Source organism: Acanthochromis polyacanthus, chromosome 14 (assembly GCF_021347895.1).
Source record: "Acanthochromis polyacanthus isolate Apoly-LR-REF ecotype Palm Island chromosome 14, KAUST_Apoly_ChrSc, whole genome shotgun sequence".
Taxonomy (NCBI): domain Eukaryota; kingdom Metazoa; phylum Chordata; class Actinopteri; family Pomacentridae; genus Acanthochromis; species Acanthochromis polyacanthus.
The window spans coordinates 4,888,777-4,905,907 of NC_067126.1; the positions used below are offsets into that span (position 1 = coordinate 4,888,777).

A 17,131-nucleotide genomic window follows, 5' to 3' on the forward strand; every position below is an offset into this window, starting at 1 on the left:
AACATGCTAGCTATGCTATGCTAACAACATTTTAGCGAATGCCACGTCTTTAAACTCTGAGGTAATATGATACCAATAATCCTCAAACCAATTATTGCTGATAACGGTGTCAATGACATGACGACCCTGTTACTCCTCCATCACCTTCACCCAAGTCCACTAGATGGAAACCAAGTTAAGGGGTTCTTCATCTAGTGATACCCACCATTTGGAACCGTCCAAGGCCTGCTACGAGAACGCATCATGATGCTGCCACCGCCGTGCTTCACATCATTAATGCTGCCACCTCCATACTTCACATCATGATGCTGCCACCACCATGCTTCACATCATAATGCTGCCACCTCCATGCTTCATGTCATAATGCTGCCACCACTGTGCTTCATGTCATGATGCTGCCACCACCGTGCTTCATGTCATGATACTGCCACCACCATGCTTCACATGATGCCGCCACCACCGTGCTTCACATCATGATGCTGCCACCGCCGTGCTTCACATCATAATGCTGCCACCTCCATACTTCACATCATGATGCTGCCACCACCATGCTTCACATCATAATGCTGCCACCACCATGCTTCATGTCATAATGCTGCCACCACTGTGCTTCATGTCATGATGCTGCCACCACCGTGCTTCACATCATGATGCCGCCACCACTGTGCTTCATAGTGGAGATGTTTGTGATGATGCATACAGTTTGAGACTACATCACTTGTACATGTTTCAACTGTGAGAAGTGTTCCTGTTGAACCTTTATCAGGGTTTTCAGCCAAGTTCATACTCCAGGATAGGTTCTTCTGAGTGAGTCTAGTCGTTTAATTTCAGAGAGGACACTTTGTCCTTGTGTAGTAGCAGTCCAGTCCTGTCCAACATAGCATAATGTAGCACATAAAAGGCTAACATAACATTCTGTTTCCTACATTGAAGTAGAGGTACAGTGGATTAAACACCTCAATAGAAAAATAACGTTTTCATTCACTGAGTTTGGAAAGTGATTTTCCATGTCGGAGCTACGTGTCCGTGTTTTCTTAACATGATTAGATTGTATATACTTTACATTCTTGACCGTTAGTGTTTACAGGAACGTCCTTCAGTCCAGTCAGTCAGGACTTCAGCTGATTAGACGTTATTGATCAGGCCTGCTGTCACTTCCACTCAGACGGTATGGTGCTGGAGACGAACTCCGTCCTTTGGCTTCCCTGAAGCTGCTGCTGATAAAGAGCTCGTAATGTCTGTCAGCACACAAACATTTTAGAGTCTGATTCCCCACCCTCCATGCTGAACCCACCCACTCTCCCTCTCTCCCTCTCTCTGAACGCCAAAGGCCTCTCGCCCCTCAGTCCAGATTTAGACCTCAGTCTTTCCCAGACATTCACAGCCAGCTGTCCAAAGCCGAAGCTGCCTCCTGGTTCTGAGCTTCCTCCTCGTCACTATGCCTCCGATCCTTCACCAGCCGACGTCGTAGCGCAGCCTCACCAGTATTCAGGTGTGTCCAAGTGCGGTGAAGTTGGGATTGGATGCCCAGCACGTCTCCGCTCGGTCTGGTTCCCCAGAGGCAGACCTCTGGCTCCTCTTGCCCAGACATGGAGCCTTTTGCAGAGGTAAGACCGACTCACTCCCGCCCCTCCTCATCCATCTGTTTATGTTGGTATGTGTTTGGACTGTAACTGAGAAGCTGCAAAGGACAAACACTGGGGATACTTTTACATCGCAGGTTTTGCCGCCCAGTTCTGTGCAGCTTCTGGATTTACTCAGTCTACCTTTTAAACCCTGTGTCCATGTTGACATGAATGAACTCAGAAGTTGAACTTGACTGACACTCGTTCACACCTAACATTAACATACTTCCTGGTGATCCGACCACCAGGTGTGAGCTCTGATCTTTGGAGGAAGTGTGAACCTCTTATGGACACATTCCTTCTGGCCAGTCTAGATGGACACCGAAGAACCACCTGCCCAGCTGATGTCCTCTACGTTCATGTTGTCCAATAGTGTAATCTGCTTGATAAAACAACAGGAGCTGGTATTATTATTTATTTATTATCTAATTTGGTTGGATTCATGGCTCCATAGTTGTTGGGCTGCTGGATATATAGTTTAAACAACGCTGCAATGAAAAGACAAACGTACTCAAACATATGCCACCGGCTAACATCTTGATTGGGCTAACAAAGCAGCTAAGATGATCTTGTTTATGCAAATTTAGTGGCTAAAAATATCTTGTTTAGGCTAACACAACAGCATACATTAGCCCTGTCCGAAATCGCATACTAACGTACTACATACTACATTCTCAATGCGTATATACTGTATACTACATAGTATAAGTATGATTAGAATGCCGACCGTTCACACTGTAGTATACTACTACGTTTCCCATAATGCATTTCAAACCTCAGACGACAAAAACCGGAAGTACGGTTATCAAATATCTCTGCTGAATGCCGACTTCAGGTCGATTTTACGCTAACAAACAGTCGCATAATTAATGTGGCAATTACAAGCCGGCACTCCTCATGCAGTTATTAGCCAGATTATGCAAATCGTTTCAGTTGTAGCTGCAGGCTACTGGAGGTAGCTGCTACTTGTTCTGTATGCAAAGCGAGCTGCTGCAACTAGCTGCGAGCATTCAGTAGTACGTTGTGAGGCGTCTGACAAATTTAAAACGTTGGTCAGAAAATGCCTATTTCTCAAATCTGTGGGGTGATTAGGATGACTACTTAACCACATAAAATAAAATAAAAATCGCCCCGGTCCGGCCACATATCCCGCGGAGGCTTGCATTTCGGTGGATAGCTCGCAAAGCATTATGGGGCAGTTGAGTATGACTAGTGTGGTCACCACGCATACTTGAAAATTTTCCGGATATAGTATACATCCGGGTATTTCTCGCGTACTCAGTCTTTTCATACTATCTAATGTGAACGCACTACATACTTATTTTGACGTCACACTTAGTATGAGTAGTACGTTAGTATGCGATTTTGGACACAGCCATTGTCTTTTTTTAGACTAATGTCATCGCTAACATATTTATTTAGGCTAGCATAGCAGATAATGTGATCTTGTTTAAGCTAACATAGCAGCTACCAAGATCTTGTTTAGGCTGTTGTTGTAGCTATCAGCATTTCGTTCAGACTAGTGCAGCGGCAAACATTATCTTGTTTAGGCTGGTCGCTAGCATTATCTCACTTTGACTAATGTTGTAGCTAATATTATCTTGATTGTGCTAACATAGCAGCTAACATTATTTTGTTCATGCTAATGTAGCAGCAACATGATCTTGTGTACAACTAATATAATGAGGGTTTTCTTGTTCAGGCTCACATAGACGCTCACATCATCTTGCTTAGACTAATGTAGTGGGTACAATAATCTTGTTTAGGTTAGCCAACAGCTAATTTTATCTTGACCAGGTTAATGTAGCAGCTAACATGATCTTGTGTGAAACTAATATAGTGGGTAACTTTTTTTTTTTTTAGGCTAAAATTAAGCTAGTACAACTGTGCTTATGCTATTGCAGTGGCAAATGTTAGCTTCTTAGACTAATGTAGTGGCTAAGAATATGCTTATACTAACATAGCAGTTAGCATTATCTTCTGGAAGCTAATATAGCAGCTAACAATCTTTTTTGATACAGGGGTTAACATTTTCTTGTCTAGGTTAAAATAGAAACTAACATCGACTTGCTTATTCTAATGTAGTGGTTAAGATTAACTACAACAGCTAACTTCATCTTGATCAGGTTAATGTAACAGCCAACCTGATCTTGTGTTAAACTAATACAGTGGTTAAAACTTCCTTATTCAGGCTAAAACAGAAGCTAGTATGACTATGCCTATGCTAATGTAGTGGCAAATGTAAGCGACAGACTAATGTAGTGGCTAAGCTTATCTTGTTTATGCTAGAACAGTTCTTAACTTTATCTTAGTGAGGTTAATGTAGTAGCTAACCTGATCTTGCATGAAACTAACATAGTTGTTAATTTAAAAAAAAAAAATAGGCTAATAGAAGCTAATACGACTATGCTTATGCTAATGCAGTGGCAAATGTTAGCAACTGAGACTAATGTAGTGGCTACGAATATCCTATTTTTGCTGACATAGCGGCTAGCATAGTCTTGTGCAAGCTAATGTAGCGGCTAGCATGATCTTGTTTGTAAATAATATGATGACTGTTTTTCATTCAGGCTCACGTAGAAGCTAACATCATCTTGCTTCGTGTAATGTAGCTAATATGACCGCACTTATGCTAATGCAGTAGAAAATGATGGCTTCTTAGGCGAATGTAGTGACTGTGAATATCTTGTTTAAGCTAATGTAGCAGCTAGCATTGTCTAGTGCAAGCTAATGTAAGAGCTAACATGGTCTTGTGTGAAATTGATATAATAGTTGACGTTCTTATTTAGGCTAAAATAGAAGCTAATACAGCTCTGCTTGTGCTAATGCAGTGGCAAACGTTAGCTTCCAAGACTATTCTTCTAGACGATCTTGTTTATGCTAACACAACGGTTAACATTATCCTGTTGAAGCTATAGTAGTAGCTAACAGTACTTTGTTTATGTAGTGACTAAGACGATCCTGTTGTACTAACATATGTTTAGCTACTTATTTCTGTATTTTTCCTGCTTTTACTCAACATTACAATATTGTGTAGCATAAGAACATATTTTCCATTTTTGGACTTTTAAAATGTGTTGCTGGTTCTGTTAGCCTGTTGAGCCTCGGAAGTCAAATTTAAACCAGAGAATGTGAAGTGTAACTGTGTGAATATTTAAATTGGTATTTTCCAAAGACTAAACTAAACTGTTGGGATCTTTCTTCTTCCAGGTGCCTTTATTTGAGATGGACGAGGATGAAGAAGACAAGGAGGAGGATGTTCTCTCAATGAAGAGCAGAGGTAAAGAACCGAACAGATGTTTGGCTTTTGTTCATGCAGCTGAAAACACGAATGAAATTGTCTGACACTACGTTATTAAATTAATTCTTCACACTTGATGATAAAGATACTTTTTAAAAATTTTATTATTACTTGATTATTTTGATTATCTTGATTATGATCTGCCTTTTTTGTTTTGTTTTGCAAGTGTACGGACTTTTTAACTCCTTATGAGTTTAGGATTGTCTTAGGATCATTTGATAAAGTGCACAAGACAATCAGCACTACGTAGACACAGACACCAAGAGCACCAAACTTCATTTAAAATATTTCCAATTTCAGACGTATTTTATTCATTCATTGTGTAGCTGCACAGACATCAGTAGTATCAGACTTAATTCAAAATTTGGACAATTTTAGCTGACATTATGAATTATTTTCTGTTTTGTCAACAAATAAATACTCGTCTGCACAGACATCTATCATACTAAACTCCTTTTAAAATATTTCCACTTTCAGACTTGACTTTTATTTAGTCCTTGTGTGGCTGCTCAGACATTCGTAGGACTAGACTTCTTTCAACATATTTCTAATTTTAGACTCGTCTTGAGAAACGTGGCTCAAACTTGTCCATGTTTGGTCATCTGGTACCAACTCACTCTGAAAAAAAGAGACAAAAAATGACAAACAAAACAGAAACAAATCAGAAAGTAGACAAACTTTCTCAGAGTCTACAGAGGCTGCAAAAATGTAGATAATTATATATTTTATCTGAAATCTCCAGTTTTTGCAGTGTTTATAGCAAATGGGGACATTTAGAAAATATTTGACATGTTGGTTCCAGGTATTTTACTTTTTATTTTAAAAGGTTTCTTTTTTAAAAAAAAAAAAAAAGAAATAATCAAACAAATGCACATTCTCTCTCTCTCTCTCTCTCTCTCTCTCTCTCTCTCTCTCTCTCTCTCTCTCTCTCTTTAAGATTTATGGTGTTTAAACTGTTGTGATGCGACAAAAGGGCTCCAAAAGGACAATTAACTTCCAAAATAACTTGGGTCAAAATTTGTCCGAAGTGACTTAACGTTTGTCCACAACAACTTGGGACGTGAGAAAAATTACTCAAGAAATTTTTTAAAATGACAAATAGTCCAAACTAGTATAACACAACTTTAAACTTCACCTATTTAATCAAAGTTTGTTCACCAGGATATAAAAAAATGACAAAACTCTCTAAGCTGCCTAAAAACTAGACGAAAATGACACAAATCTGTCCAAAACAACATAAAACAACACAAGAACTTAGCCAAAATAACAAACCATTGCCCAAAATTACCAGAGTTTGGCCAAAACCTGACAAAACATGTCCAAATTGCCTAAGAACCTAGCGAATACGTCCCACAAATTACCCAAAATAACAAACAAAATGACCCAAAGTGACTCGAAACTTGACCAGAACAACCAAAAATCGTCCTTAATGACACAAAAATGTGTCCGAGCTGCCTAAAAACTTGTTGAAAATGTCTAAAAAGCCAGAGTGAAGGAAAACAGCCAGAACCAGATACTTGGAGTTCAGAGTTTCTGCTTCTGTTTTTTGTGAAAATAAGCTCCATCCATCATCAGACTTCATTCAGCCTCCATAAAAACTCTGTGTTGTGTGTCTGCAGCAGGTTGTACGGACGCTGCAGCGCCCCCTGCAGGCTCAGACCCCGACACCTTCATCTACATGAAGTTCATGAAGAGCCACTGCTGCTACGACGCCATCCCCACCAGCTCCAAACTGGTCATCTTTGACACCTCGCTGCAGGTCAGAGATCTAGGAACGGTTTTAGTTTATGGAAGTAAAGACTGTTGGTGTGTAGACTGATTGTGTTGTTGTGTAGACTGATTGTGTTGTTGTATGGTTGTCAGGTGAAGAAGGCCTTCTTTGCGATGGTCGCTAATGGTGTGAGGGCGGCACCGCTGTGGGACAACAAACTCAAGTGTTTTGTGGGTGAGTTGTGTTATTTCTCAGCAATGAAGGTGTTCGGTGCAGGAATGAATGAATGAACGTCAGAATAAATTTCTGGGAAACACAAAATGACCACAAAAAGACACAAAATGACTGACTACAGAGGCATGAAATGACCATAAAGAGCCACAAATTAACCTTAAAGAGACTGGAAATGACCAAAAAAAGACCATAAAGAAACGCAAAATGACAAGAAAGAAACGCAAAATGGCCACAATGAGACACAAAATTACCACAAAGAGACATAAAATAACCACAAAGAGATACAAAATGACTGTAAAGAAATGCAAAATGACCACAGAGACACAAAATGACCACAAACAGACTGAAAATGGCCACAAAGAGACACTACTATGATGATACCAATAATGAAAATATTCAAAACAACATAAAAGCATCAGATTGTTGTCAGCTGTGTAGAAAGTTAAACCCCTGAGTTTCTGATCCGGTGTTTGACCCACTTGGGTTCCTCATGGTGTTTTCAGGTTCATGTTCCTCAGAGCTGATCGGTTACAGGAAACCAGGTCACCACTGTGTGTTGTGTTACTGTAATTAAAACCAGTGTTAAGTGCCTCTGTAACACACTTCACAGACACACAAATAATTTAACACCCTGAACTCCAGGCGGCTGCTGGCTGTTTTTTCTCTGGAACTCAGAGAAGTCAGACCACTGTAGCACCAAACTTCATTCAAAACGTTCCCCGTTTTAGATTGGATTTTCTTCACTTATTGTTTGGCTGCACAGATAACTAGAGTGCCAGATACAAACCATCAAAGCAAACACAGACAGTCAAGCAAGACAGAGGAGACAAGTCAGAGCGGTCGATTAAAATAAATAGTAAAAATGATAAGTTAAATGAATCATTAGCTAGATTAGCACACAACTCAAACAAGGAAGTAGGCAGTTTAAAAATTAAAGGATAAGATAGAAGGTTAAAGTTAAAAATTAAAAGTCCAAAAATTTGAGAATTTAACATTTTTAAACCTCCATGGAAACAGAACAACATGAAGAAAGAGACCGAACTCAGAAATGACACAGAACGACGGAAATCAGATCAAGTTATTTGGAGCAAATTTTGAGTCATCATGGCCGAGTGTCAGGTTCTTTGGTCCATTTGTTGCTATTTTGGATGGTTTTTGTGCCATTGTCACCAAGTTTTTATGGAACTTGAACCTGTTTTTGTCTTTTTTCAAGCCATGTTGCAGAAATTTTGGTTAATTTGGCCATTTGTTTTCCTTTGGATAAAATTTAAGTTGGCTGGGGCAACTTTAAGTCAAATAGGACAGGTTTTTCAGATTTTCACAAGTTTTCGGGTCATTTTGGACGTGTTGGTTTCATTTTGCTCAGTTTTCTTTCATAATCAGCAAGTTTTTAGGCACTTTTGACAGCAGTTTGTTGTGTTTACACATCCTGTTGCACACATTTTGGTTATTTTGGCCAAATTTTGACTAATTTGAGCAACTTTTGAGTCTTTTTGTCAATTTTGTGATAATTTTTTGCCAAATTTTTGTCATTTTGGACAAAATGAAGTCGGCTGGAATGATTTTTAAATCAACTCAGACAGGTTTTCCAGATTTTCGCAAATTTTGAGTCATTTTGGACAAATTCTACTCTACTCCGAGCTCCCTCCGGATGTCTGAGCTTCTCATCGAATCTCTGAGGCTGAGCCCAGCCACCCTATGGAGAAAGCTCATTTCATTTCATGTTCTTTCGGCCAGTACCTAGAGCTCATGACCATAGGTGAGGGTTGGAACGCAGATGGACTTGTAAATCTAGAGCTTCAGCTTGCAACTCAGCTCCCTCTTCACCATGACGGTTTGATGCAACGCCAGACCTGCCAACCTGTACGCATTTTGCGTAGCAGGTACGCAATTTGACATCAAAATACGCTGGTACGCTCCGCCTCATTAAACTACTCAAAAAGCTGCAGACATCTGTGAGTGCTGTTAGAAATGTGGACGTGCAATACTCATGCCTGACATCACGATGCAGCAGTGTAGTGGTGCAATTTCAACCAATCATCATAGAGTAGCGGAGAATAACGAGTCTGCAGAACCCTTGTTGGCCCGCTCTCTCCTGTCCTCTGCCTCCCTCCGCCTCTCTCCCCGTTCCCTGTGCCCCCACCCGCAGCAGCTGGCGGTTAAAACGGTACAAGTGTGTGTGTGTGCGTGTGCGTGTGCGCGTGCGCGTGCGCGTGTGCACGCGTGAGTGTACGTGTGTCTTTTGGCAAATATGTACTGTTAATAACGTTACTTTCACGTTGAAAGTACCATGTCATATCGCGGAAATAAGCACCGAGAGTTTTTTTTCCTATCGACATGAGCGCGAGCTGTGTGTGTGCGTGCATGCGTGTTTGCGTGTGCGTGTGCGTGTGTGAGATTAAGTGGTACGCAAAATATTTCGCCAAGGTTGGCAGGTCTGCAACGCCTTCATTACTGCTGACGCTGCACCAATCCTCCTGTCTGTCTCAAGCTACATTTTCCCATCACTCATGAACAAAATCCTGAGATACTTGAACTCCTTCACTTGGGGAAGCAACTCCACCCTTACATGGAGGGAGCAATCCACCGGTTTCTGGCAGAGAACCACGGCCTTAGAGGTTAAAAATTAATACTCCAGATTTTGATTTGTTTAACTGAAGAACGTTCTGAGCTGTCCAATGGTTAATGTCATAAAGACAGCAGCTAGGTCTCCTGGAGGAGCAGATCTCAGCAGAAGGTATATCTGTATGTCATCTGCATAGAAATGAAGGGATATATTCTGGCATTGGATTAAAAGACCAAGGGGGAGTAAATAAATAGAAAATAAATTTGGACCTAAAATTGAACCTTGCGGTACACCGCAGGTAACGGGGTCTGAAAATGACCACAAAGAGGCACAAAAAGACCAAAAAACATCAGTTCTCATGAAGCTGTGGAAACATCTACAGTACCAGACTTCATTTAAAGTGTTCACAGTCTTAGTCGGGAGCATTTGTCATTTAAATCCTTTATTGCACTAAAGAGAAAGAACAAAAGAGTTTACTGTGTAACTGATGACTGATCCATGTTTACTGTTTGCAGGAATGCTGACCATCACCGACTTCATCAACATCCTCCATCGCTACTACAAATCTCCTCTGGTGAGCTGGAGCCGAACTTTAACTTCAAACTAACATTAAAAGTCTCTAATTCTGCAGTCATTTGGACAAAAATATCAGAAAGACCACATTTACCGCCAACAGCTGCTCTGATCTGACGTTTGTTTCCATCTCCAGGTTCAGATCTACGAGCTGGAGGAACATAAGATCGAGACGTGGAGAGGTCAGAACCAAATAACCAAAATGTTTAATCAAGAAAAGACTATTTCATGTTTTTGAAGTATTATCTGCATCGACTTTATTTTGCTTCTGAATCTCTGTTTGCAGAAATCTACCTGCAGTACTCCATTAACAGACTCATCAGCATCACGCCGGACTCCAGGTGACCACTGAGTTGTTCATTTAGAGGTGCAAACTGGAGCGTTTAGTTAACATTTGGTGTTACGTAACATGTTCTCCTCCTCCTCAGTCTGTTTGATGCCATCTACTCCCTGCTGAAGAATAAGATCCACCGGCTGCCCGTCATCGATCCGGCTTCAGGGAACGTCCTGCACATCCTGACACACAAACGCATCCTCAAGTTCCTCCACATCTTTGTACGCCAACACTGCAACACAACTTCTGGAATAATATACGATCTCCTGCTGCTGTTTGAATTTAAATCCCGTTGTTCTCCTGCAGGGTTGCATGATTCCCAAACCCAGGTTTCTGCAGAAGCGGATCAACGAAGTTCCCATCGGAACCTTCAAGGAGATCGCCACGGTTCAGGAATCTGCCTCTGTCTACGACGCTCTGAGCATCTTTGTAGAGAGAAGAGTCTCAGCTCTGCCCGTTGTCAATGAGGAAGGTATCAAACCTTTAAATACGCTTTTAAAGTCTCGTTATTATCCACTGTGGTTCTTTTTCTCTGGAATCTAAAGTCTTAAACCTCCGTAGAAACAGAGCAACATGAAGAACGACACACAACTGAGAGATGGCAGAGTTAGAATGACGGACTAAATGGATAAAATCTGACTCAGCTGGAGCAATTTTTAAGTCAAATAGGACAGGTTTTCCATATTATTGCAAGTTTCGAGTCATTTTATACAAGTTAGTTTCACTTTCGATGATTTCTGAGTCATTTTGATCAAGTTTAGATGTGCGTTATCATTTTTGGTAAACTTTGTTTATTTTTGGACAAATTTTGTTTATCTGGGCCAAGTTTCCAGTCATTTAGACAATTTTTTTGTTATTCTGGGTCATTTTTCAGACACATTTGCCAAGTTTTTAGGCAGTTTGGACAGTTTTTTGGTTGTTTTGTGCATGCCATTGGAAACATTCTGGTCATTTTGAACAAAACTTTAGTTGTCTAGGGCAATTTTTAAGTCAAATAGGACAGGTTGTCCATATTTTTCGCAAATTTCGAGTCATTTTGTACAAGTTAATTTCACTTTGTGTGATTTTTGAGTCATTTTGGTCAAGTTTGTAAACAGGTTAGAAGTGTTTTTGTCACTTTTGTTTCGTATTTGGACAAAGTTAGTGTTTTGGCCAACCTTCAATTCAATTTGAGTAAATTTCTGTTATTTTGGGAGACATATTCACATTTTGTGTTGTTTCTTTCATGCTGTTTTTGTCAATTTGGTCAAATTTTGAGTTGTTTTGTTCCAGTTTTTATCATTTTTTACTTTCTGTCAACTGAAAACTTTCAGAATTACATTTTTTGGGTAAATATTTAAATGAAACATGTAGAATAAAGTGAATTTGATTTAATATGATTTTAAGCTCAGATTTGGTTAATTTTCCTGATTCAGTTGCGCAACACCAATAATGCATTCAAGGATCATCAGAAAATTTGGTCAAACTTTACACCACTTTTTTATGATCAGACTCCAATCCTTTGACTCCTGTATCTCCTCTACAGGTAAAGTGGTGGCGCTGTACTCCAGGTTTGATGTCATTGTGAGTTTATTTTCACTCTTTCTGTTTGCACCCATTCTAATCTCAAAACGCAGCATTAGAAGCATATTAGCCAAACAAAGGTAATAGGCTAACATGGTTAGCTTCAGGCTAATCCAAGTCCCTAAATGGCTTTAAAAAGTTGACTATCTGCAGATCTATAGACGATATGAGCGATGCCTGTCTGTAACTGTTTTAATCTAAAACTGAAACCAGCAGCAGAATCATGATGTTTTCTGGGTTTTTTATGATGTTAAGAACTTGGCAGCCCAGAAGAACTACAACAACCTGAACATGACGATGAGGGAGGCCGTGGCGTCCAGAGCCGGGTGGGTAGAGGGAGTCCTCAAGTGTTACCCTCATGAAACCCTGGAGACCATCATCGACCGCATCGCAAAGGCCGAGGTAACAACAGATACTCAACACAGACGCACAAAACAACTGCTAAGAGGTGCAAAACCACACCCAAAGCACAATACAACCACAAGGAGACACAAAACTGGTGCATAGAGGGACAAAACTCCTGAAAAGAGACAAAAAGTTACAGAAAAAAGACACAAGATGACCACAGGGAGACACAAAGAGACACAAAGCCATCAGAAGGAACACAAAAATAACGCAGACACAAAATGACAACAAATAGACACAAACTACCACAAAGAGACACAAACTCACCACAAAGAGACACAAAATGACCACAAAGAGACACGAAATGACCACAAAGAGACACAAAACGACCACAAAGAGACACAAAACGACCACAAAGAGACACGAAATGACCACAAAGAGAGACAAAATGACCACAAAGAGACACAAAACAACAACAAATAGGCACAAAACAAGCCCCGTCCTTGTTGAGGTGTCTCCTGGTGCAGTGATGCTCTGCTCCCAGAGCTCCTGCTACATCACTAACTCTGCTCTATAGACATGCAGTGCTGTGGATGGTTCAGATGGAGCTGATAGTTTTTCCTTTTCCTCCCAGACTGTAGCTGAAGCTGTCGTAGATGATTCATTGTGTCCAACTGCTTGTCCTTCAGGTGCATCGGTTGGTGTTGGTGGACGCTGACGACGTGGTCAGAGGGATTGTGTCTCTGTCTGACCTCCTACAAGCTCTGGTCCTCAGTCCTGCAGGTATTGATGCTCTTTACTCCTAACGCCAACCCTTCATCCATCCATTCCTCTTTCTGTCAGTCCTCTGGACATCCATCCGTCTACCAGTCGACCTCCAGAGTTTCATCCAAGTCTTCGTTCTCCTGGAGTCCACAAGTCTTCTCCTAACTCTTTCAGCTGTCCTTTAGTGCTTCTACCGGGAATGATCATCCTGATTACGTCCCTGAAACCTCCTCATCAACTGTCCACCTCTTGAAGTCTTCCAACTCAATCAACAAACAGAAATCGACCCCTTAAACCTCCAACAAAACTACAGCTGCAGGTGACAGCATCTTGACCAACTTCCTAATAAACAGCCAACTTCAACCCTCATCTGAAGTTCACTCCATCCACCAAAGCAACACAAAGTGCCCACAGCAAGACAAAATGACCATGTAATGACACAAAACAACCACAAAGAGACATAAAGCTTCTTCAAATACATGCAACCTGACAGCAAAGAGGCGCAGTACAACAGCAAAGACTCACAACTGCTGTAAGGATTTACAAAGTGACTACAAACAGACGAAATACAACCACAAAGAGACACAAAATGACCACAAGGAGACACAAAACCACCGCAAGGAAACAAAAATCAACCACAAAGACACAAAGAGACACATGGCAATTGCAGAGAGACTCGAAATGACAATAGACACAAAATGACCACAAACGGAAACCAACCACAAGGAGACACAAAAAACAACCTCAAAGACGCAAAGAGACACAAAGCAACTGCAGAGACTCAAAATGACAACATACAACCACAATGAGACAGAAAACAAACAGACACAATACAACCACAAAGACGTAATTAAACTACAAGGAGACACAAAACCACATCAAGAAGACAAAATCGACCTCAGACACAAAACAACCAGAAGATGAAAAACACCCACAATGTGAAGCAAATCGACCCCAAAGAGAAGAAAACCAAGCACTAGTACTTAAACTCAAGAGTTCAGCGTATGAGTGAACTCCTTCAAAATAAAAGCTCCAGGCGACACCCTCAGCTGGTTGTGAACTTCCTGTTTCTGGTCTACTTCCTCCACCCAAACTAAACCTCCAGTCTGAACCGAGACTTCAGCGTCTTCATCCTCTGAAACCAGCTCACCTGTCAGGTAGGAAGGCTGCCTGTCCGAGCTGCTGCCTCCTCTGGTTCTCCTGTGGTTCTCCTGTGGTTCTGCTGTAGATCCATACCAGGATCCACTCAGGAGAACTGCTGTAATTACTGTGGAACTGGCTTCTATTTTGCATTTTGTTGTGAAAAATGTAAAGCGAATGTGTGTCTGTTTCTAAATTCCAATGCAGCATCCGAAGTTTGGACACATTTAAAGGTTCTTCTGTGTTTTTACTGTTTTTTACAACGTAGAACCAAAATGATCAGAACTATGACATGAAGCAGAATTTGATAGATTGGATTCTTCACAGTAGCCACAGTTTGCTTAGATTAGAACTATTTTAACACTGCTGTGCAAAAATGACCAAAAGGAGTCACAAAATGACTGTGAAGGGACACGAAACAACTGTAAAGAGCCACAAAGAGCCACAAAATGACCACAAAGAGATGCAAAATGACGACAAACAGACAAAATACAACCCCAAACATGTAAATTGACCACAAGGAGACACAAAACCACTCCAAGAAGACAAAAAATGACTACAAAGAGACACAAAATGACAACAAGGAGACGCAAAATGACTAAAGAGACACAAAATGTCCCTGGAAAGACTCAAAACAACTGTAGAGACACAAAATGACCCCAAAAAGACACAAAGAAACACAAAACAAATGCAAGAAGACACAAAATGACCCAAAAAGACACAAAATGACTACAAAGAGACATATAATGAGCACAAAAATACACAAAACCAACAATTGTTCAGCATACACGAGAACTCTGATGTTTTATGGTTTTGTTCACTCCATATTTTCATTGGTTCTTGGTCTTCGCTGTAGAAAACGGCATAAACACAGATTAAACCCTGAACAACTGAATGTTTGTGCGTCATGTTGACAGATTAAACTTTAGTTCCACCTCCTCTGGCTGCTTCTTCATCACATTAATGATTCTTTGTTAATGTGAGGGTGGAATTAAACCAGACTCTGCAGTGAGCATGTGCAGGAAAGTTACAACTGATTGTTCAACACTGCCTGCAGTTCAACCTGAAGCCTCAGTGTTGGAGAGTCAGCTGTACCTTTGAAGCCTGCGGGTTTGTTTGGAGGTCTAGAGGGTTGAAGACGTCACATTTTACAGCCACAGAATGTCAGAATTAAAGCAGATTTATTTTACTCTATTTGTTGTTGAGTTTAGTTTTTCATCTTTTTCAGATATTTACCAGCGACGATCCTTTGAAGACTGAAGAAAACCAGACGGAGGATAAACACTCAACAGAAACAGGGCTGTGATTTCAATCCAGAGGAAGAACATGAAAAACAGGAACTTTTCTCCTTCCACAGCTCAGCAGGACTAATAATAGACTCTTTAATGAGAGACTTTGCTTGAGGTGAAACTCACTTGAGCTGTAGTTGTGGAACTGAAGATCCAGAGACTTTAAACTGAATCTGAGGTTGTTTTTAAAGCTGTGCTCCTCTGAAACTGAGTTGATTCCAGATCGGTCCTTCAGATTCTGAAGAGCCTAGAACAGAGATGACATTTTTGTAAATGCACTGATGCTCCTCTTACTGTGAAAAATAAATGCCTTGCTGTGTTTTCAGTCATTGCAAGAAATAAACACTATCTGTGTAGAGTCTCAGTCTTTCAGGTCATGGTAACTGTGGAAACTTCAGTAGAAACTAACCAGACTTCTCTTTTAGAAGTTTCTTCAGTTGTGTTTCACCATGCTGGATGTATCTTCTGACAACTTCCTCCTCTGTGTCCAGTTTTTGCTGCATTTGTTTTAATCTTCAGTTCTAAAGAAGCTTCTTGGATAAGAGGTTAAAGTGCTAATCCTCCTTCTTCATTATTCCATTTACTTTGTGGAAAGCTCCGGTTCCACAGAGCATGATACTGCCACCACCATGCTTGATGGTAGGTTTGGTGTTCTTGGAGTTGAAGGCCTCACCTTCTTGGCACAGTTTTGTCACTTTGTGGTCGTTATACACACGTGGACAAAATTGTTGGTACCCCTCAGTTAAAGAAGGAAAAACCCACAATTCTCACTGAAATCACTTGAAACTCACAAAAGTAACAATCAATAAAAATTTATTGAAAATTAAATAATCAAAAACAGCCATCACTTTTGAATTGTTGATTAACATAATTATTTAAAAAAACAAACTAATGAAATAGGGCTGGACAAAATGATGGTACCCATAACTTAATATTTTGTTGCACAACCTTTTGAGGCAATCACTGCAATTAAACGATTTCTGTATTTGTCAGTGAGCGTTCTGCAGCTGTCAACAGGTATTTTGGCCCACTCCTCATGAGCAAACAGCTCCAGTTGTCTCAGGTTTGATGGGTGTCTTCTCCAAATGGCATGTTTCAGCTCCTTCCACATATGTTCAATGGGATTCAGATCTGGGCTCATAGAAGGCCACTTTAGAATAGTCCAACGCTTTTCTCTCAGCCATTCTTGGGTGTTTTTGGCTGTGTGTTTTGGATGGTTGTCCTGTTGGAAGACCCATGACCTGCGACTGAGACCAAGCTTTCTGACACTAGGCAGCACATTTCTCTCCAGAATGCCTTGATAGTCTTCAGATTTCATCGTACCTTGCACACTTTCAAGACACCCTGTGCCAGATGCAGCAAAGCAGCCCCAAAACATTACTGAGCCTCCTCCATGTTTCACCGTAGGGACAGTGTTCTTTTCTTCGTATGCTTGGTTTTTGAGTCTATGAACATAGAGTTGATGTGCCTTACCAAAAAGCTCCAGTTTGGTCTCATCTGTCCAAAGGACATTCTCCCAGAAGCTTTGTGGCTTGTCAACATGCATTTTTGCAAATTCCAGTCTCGCTTTTTTATGAGTTTTTTCAGCAGTGGTGTCCTCCTTGGTCGTCTCCCATGAAGTCCACTTTGGCACAAACAACGACGAATGGTGCGATCTGACACTGATGTACCTTGGCCTTGGAGTT

At 40.7% G+C, this 17,131-nt stretch overlaps 1 protein-coding gene across 3 annotated transcripts; it reads left to right on the forward strand.

The window, feature by feature from the left end:
* Positions 1-1,307: 1,307 nt before the first annotated feature.
* prkag3b (protein kinase, AMP-activated, gamma 3b non-catalytic subunit) lies at positions 1,308-15,810 on the forward strand. Of its 3 annotated transcripts, none has more exons than XR_007946817.1 (13): positions 1,308-1,607; positions 4,836-4,905; positions 6,546-6,685; positions 6,790-6,871; positions 9,953-10,011; positions 10,147-10,192; positions 10,297-10,351; positions 10,439-10,565; positions 10,651-10,816; positions 11,870-11,907; positions 12,163-12,309; positions 12,942-14,174; positions 15,386-15,810. XR_007946817.1 is itself a non-coding variant. In XM_051959205.1 (13 exons), the coding sequence occupies exons 1-13, from the start codon at positions 1,524-1,526 to the stop codon at positions 15,415-15,417; spliced, it is 1,137 nt and encodes a 378-aa protein (XP_051815165.1). In that variant the 5' UTR covers positions 1,309-1,523; the 3' UTR covers positions 15,418-15,810. The 3 variants fall into 3 exon arrangements, 2 of the variants coding, with proteins under 2 accessions (XP_051815165.1, XP_051815164.1); XM_051959205.1 differs by having other exon boundaries at positions 1,309-1,607; positions 6,549-6,685; positions 12,942-13,035; XM_051959204.1 differs by having other exon boundaries at positions 1,311-1,607; positions 12,942-13,035.
* The last annotated feature ends 1,321 nt before the right edge of the window (positions 15,811-17,131 follow it).

Bases quoted from the DNA above. Each gene is read 5' to 3' on its own strand.
- prkag3b (XM_051959204.1), top strand. From the start codon at position 1,524: ATGCCCAGCACGTCTCCGCTCGGTCTGGTTCCCCAGAGGCAGACCTCT. The intron at 4,906-6,545 runs GTAAAGAACCGA...GTGTGTCTGCAG, and splicing joins TCTCTCAATGAAGAGCAGAG to CAGGTTGTACGGACGCTGCA. The intron at 6,686-6,789 runs GTCAGAGATCTA...TATGGTTGTCAG, and splicing joins TCTTTGACACCTCGCTGCAG to GTGAAGAAGGCCTTCTTTGC.